The sequence below is a fragment of the Pygocentrus nattereri genome, chromosome 11, assembly GCF_015220715.1.
Source record: "Pygocentrus nattereri isolate fPygNat1 chromosome 11, fPygNat1.pri, whole genome shotgun sequence".
Taxonomy (NCBI): Eukaryota; Metazoa; Chordata; class Actinopteri; order Characiformes; family Serrasalmidae; genus Pygocentrus; species Pygocentrus nattereri.
The window spans coordinates 1,705,001-1,710,000 of NC_051221.1; the positions used below are offsets into that span (position 1 = coordinate 1,705,001).

The window sequence follows — 5,000 nt, forward strand, 5'->3', positions numbered from 1 at the left end:
ATCAGTAATGATGTTGACCAGGTGAGTCTGTGATGAGTGACGGGTAGACAGGTAGACTTCACTGCAGTAATCAGTAATGATGTTGACCAGGTGAGTCTGTGATGAGTGACGGGTAGACAGGTAGACTTCACTGCAGTAATCAGTAATGATGTTGACCAGGTGAGTCTGTGATGAGTGACGGGTAGACAGGTAGACTTCACTGCAGTAATCAGTAATGATGTTGACCAGGTGAGTCTGTGATGAGTGACGGGTAGACAGGTAGACTTCACTGCAGTAATCAGTAATGATGTTGACCAGGTGAGTCTGTGATGAGTAATAGGTGGTCAGGTAGACCTCACTGCAGTAATCAGTAATAAGCTGCTGAGTTGATGGTGAGTGACGTGGAACCGTAAAGTGTTGCTCAGTTCTGGCGAGAGGTTCTTGTGCTGCTCCTCCAAAGTTGCATAGCGCTATAGCAGGAGTTCCGGCCCGGAGTGGCAAGGAGACGCTGTTCTCTCTGTTTTACGTCAGCGCCGCGTCAAAATGACTTTGAATCTGTCATTTTAAGGTAAAACTGTTCTATAACGTCAGACACCTCAGGCGTCTGGGCTGATCCAAATTTGGGGAAGGCGTCTTCGTACAAATGTCTGTAACACTGCTGTGTTTTGTGCTCAGGCTGATCTACTGGGTTTGCGTGGTGTTCCACAGCAGCGTTCGCTCGCTCGGTTTCGGACTCTCCTTCCTGCCCGTGGTGGTCCTGCTGGGAGCCAATCTCTACTTCGTCTGCTCGTCAGTCGGACCGGAGGCGGTGTTCGACGTGGCTCCACCCACCACCGCTCCGCCCCCAAAGCCGAGGTGGTGGGGTTGATCGGTCCACCGACACGGCGCTAACACGGCTCGTGATGGGAAGCTCCTGCTGTTGGCAACCAAGACATTTAAGACGAAGAAGAAACAGAACAACTTCATTCTAGAGGTTCTTACCTCAGCGTTTGCTGTAGCTACCTTCATAATCGCAGGAAGGCTAACAAGCTTGGGCCAGTTAGGTGGAGTAGAGGGCAATGCTAACTGCCCAGTTCTACATACACGATCTTTTATACGGCCTCAGTTGGCTGGCATCACTCCGGGATAAAACGCTCCACCGGACTGACCTGAGGGGACATGGCCCTGCCCGTGAAACGCAGCCCCTAAAGTCAGCTCTGTCTACACAGTTTCCAATGATCATTCAAAATACTGTGCTGGGCGAATCTCAAACACCGTCTGATACCATTAAAACTGGTTTCTTCACCCATATCACTGCTGTCGGAACAAACCTTGCCCCCCCGTTTTGGTCCTTTGTCAGTTTTTGACGTAATCTGAAAAAGTGTGTTGTCCTTTACATAGTGTGCTAATTTCACAATGAATGGACCAAAACAAACGGCCCAAAATTACTTGGTAAAACGTCTCATCTTACATTGACTTACATTAGAAGTAAAACGTGTTTTTTATTTCTCCTGGATATTGGAGATGCAAGGTTTTGGTCGGACATCAGTGAAATGTCTATCAAACAGCCATTTGGGATTCAGCCAAGTGTGCACAGTTCCATACGGGACAAACGGCGCTGTGTTTTGGTGTAGAAGCCAGAACTTGCATAATGCTCTGCTCACTTGTGTCGCACTATGAAATGAAAGTTTTACGAATGCCATACTATTTATTTCTGCACACGTCACAGTTCAGTTCAGGAAAGTCGGTATATGCGGACGTTGGTACCGCAGATGTCGTCTTATTTGCGCCCGTTTACGCCTGCTGCCCTGTGGTGGTTGCGATTGTTAGTGTGTGGTTTTAGGCGACTTTGGGAAATCAGTTCGTTAGATCTGCGCAATGTGCAGCCAAAATATCGGAAATCCACTTCATTGTCCGACTTCTCAGTTACAGCTCGCTAGGGCAGTTAACCGGGCATTGCTGCCCCTTTCAGACCGGCCATTGGAGCTAAATTCGGCTTAATTATGATTCTCCATTAGCTTCAACCAAACCAGGCTTAAACAGGCGATCATCTCACCCTGTATGCTGGTTTTTATATTCTGCTTTTCTGTGTTAAGATCAGATCGTTTTCAGGTCAGTTAGAGTAGTTGGGACGCTAGCCGAGGCGAGGGAGCTCTGGCTGGTTTACCCTGAGAAAACCATGTGAAGGAGATGTTTAGATAGCGTGCTGTAATTATCACTTCAGTTCCGTTTATTCTTCTGCAACGTTCGCTGTAAAAAGATAAAATGGTGGGAAATCAAACACCGAAAAATCGGCTCTGCGCAGTTTAACTGTAAATCAGCCGAGACGTGTTTGGCGTCTGAGGTCAACTGCTTGAGTTTCAGCGCAGGAGCCATGAGGTAAACTCGTCCTCAAACTGTGTGGAGTTCCGTGTCTCTGGTGGACCTGACTCTGTGGTTTCTGACACTGTATTACACTGGTTTTAATCAACTTCGTCGTTTTTGCCCATCAGTTTAACGCAGCGGTACATTAGATTCTGATTAGATTCGTGAGTTTAGCCACAACACCAACACTTTATGACACCTGAAACAAGAAGTCGGTATGCAAATGTGGCCCGAGTTGGAGCTCAAAGGTTCCTGCTTCCTGTTTTTTCTCTCTCATGGTTCCTGTTTGGGTCATGAAATGTTTGTGTTGGCTGGATTTGAGGGTTAGCAGCTCCAGGTGAGTTACAGCTGAGTAGATTCAATGAATCCAGGTCAGTAACACACTGTCTGAACTGCTCTCACACCAAAGAAAGGCCGGATGACCAGAGTCAGTGAAATAACGAATCTAAAATAAAGGAATACAGGAGCACAAGTATATTCAATGGTTTCATTGTTTTGATATACATTTTGTAAATTATGATATGAATGTTCCCAAAACATCATTTACATAAATGTTTCAGGTCATGTACATTTATATCGCTGTTGGGAACAAAACCTTGTGTCTCCAAAATGGTAACTTTACAGGAGAAGGAAAAAACTTCCTCTACTTTTAATGTAAGTCAATGGAACCGGAAGTTTTACCAAGTCATTTTGGGCCATTTCTCTTGGTCGGTTCATCGTGAAATTTACACACAATCTAAAGAGCAACAGGCATGTTCAAAACCTGAAAAACGAGAAAAATGAAGATGAAACCTTGCATCTCCATCTTTGTCGTTTCTCATTTTTGGCAGCTACCCTTTACTTTCTCCGAATCTCATGACCAGAAATGCTCCAAACTGACTGAGATTAAATCATTTCTCCAGTAACCTCCATTAAATGTAAATGTTGTCCTGTCCTGTCTGATTTGTGATGTTTTAAACCTCTTTTCAGGCTCATGTACAGATGTGTGTATTGCTGTTTTATTGTGCGTGATATTGTAATCGTCCCTGATCGTCCCTGATCAATAAATTTTCTGATTATTTTGCTATTAAACGCCTCTTGACGTCAGTCACTCTGGTCTCAGTCTGTTTGGACAGTCCAACAGATCATCTACAGGGGCTTAAATGGTTACCAAACGAGGAGATGTAACTCGGCTGATCAGGGTGTAGAAGAGTATTAGTGTTGGGACCAGGGTTAGAGTTAGTTTCAGCTTTGGGTCAAGGTTAAAGTTAAAACATGCTCAAATCCAGATTCAGTGAAGCTGTTTATCTGCCTCCCCCACAATCAGCTTCTGTCTCCGGTGGTCTTAAATACCTACAGCTGCAGCTCTGCTCTGCCTCAGGGTGGCGCTGTAGCAGACCGGCTCACCCAGTCGGTGCTTCATAGCCTAGAAACCGTAACTCTGCCCGGAGAACGCTTGTGCTGGAACAGTGATCTAGAACAGGTTAAAGCATCTACAGGACTATCCTCATAAAGTCTTAGCATCATCTCCTTCAATCCTGTAGAGTAAACCCATCACTGCAGGACAGGCACTCGCAGGAAACTGCACCAGCGTTCGAACGGACCGAGTCAATGTTTTCAATTACAGAAAACCACACTGCAGCAGATGAATGAATAAATAAAAAACCCAGCGAGTCAAATAAATTAAAAAAATTCTAATTCTGTGTAACTCCATGTTCAAAGGTCCACGGCTGAAAAATGTTACGAGTGCTAGATGCGTCCAAAATGATCAATCTAAAAGACTGTTTAGAGTTAAAATAAAATTTCATTCATAATATCTTGTATATGCATGAAATCCTGAGGTGGTTAACGACCTATAAAACTATAAAAGACACGGTATTAAAAAGTTACAGTACATCGTTTATCATTTATCAACTCGTCGTCGCCAAAATACTCGAAATGTTGACAGGCCTTTTTGTTTCGAATATTTTAAGCGTTTTGGAAACAACGTTTTTTTTAATATAATATTATGGGTATGAATTTTATATTCCTCAATGCAGTCATTTCAGAATAACCATTTTTGGACACACCTAACATTTTGAACATTTTTCTTACAGCTTCCTATGAATTAAAGAACATTTTTGAATCATTTTCTACGTTTATCTGCCAACATGGTTTTACTTCCTTAAAAAAAAAAAAAACGTCTGATCTTCTGAATGCTGGTGCAGCTTCCTGTGGTAATGTGTTTATTCTAAATTCTCAATATTTACAATATACAAACAAAATATTCTAAACATAAAAGTACTTTTTTGGATGTTTTCAACAATAGAAGTATTTAGGCAACAACAAGAGTTTGTTAACTGATAAAGAACGAACTGTAACTATTTATACTGGGTCTTTTATCGGAGCCTTTATAGGTCAAGTTATTCACCTCAAGATCATTATTATTATTATTCTCCTTGTTATTATTTTAAGCCACTGTTGGAGTTTATTTATAATATTTATATGTCTCTACTGTCAGAACAAAACCTTGTATCTCCAAAACTGTAACTTTACAGGAGAAGGAAAAAACCTACTTCACTTTTAATGGAAGTCAATGGAACCAGAATTTTATCCAAGTCATTTTGGGCCATTTCCTTTGATCCATTCATCACGAAATTTACAGACAATGTAAAGAACAACTGGTACTTCATAATGATGTCAAAACCTGAAAAACGACA

The 5,000-nt window shown here is 42.4% G+C and overlaps 1 protein-coding gene across 1 annotated transcript in view; it reads left to right on the plus strand.

Moving 5' to 3' along the window:
- The window catches only part of tmem79a (transmembrane protein 79a), a 14,925-nt gene extending 11,532 nt beyond the window's left edge, over positions 1 to 3,393 (plus strand). Inside the window, exon 6 of the mRNA XM_037542601.1 lies at positions 655 to 3,393. Within this exon, the coding sequence (XP_037398498.1) occupies positions 655 to 847 (193 nt within the window). The 3' untranslated portion in view covers positions 848 to 3,393. The remainder of the gene's footprint in view (positions 1 to 654) is intronic.
- Positions 3,394 to 5,000: the final 1,607 nt, after the last annotated feature.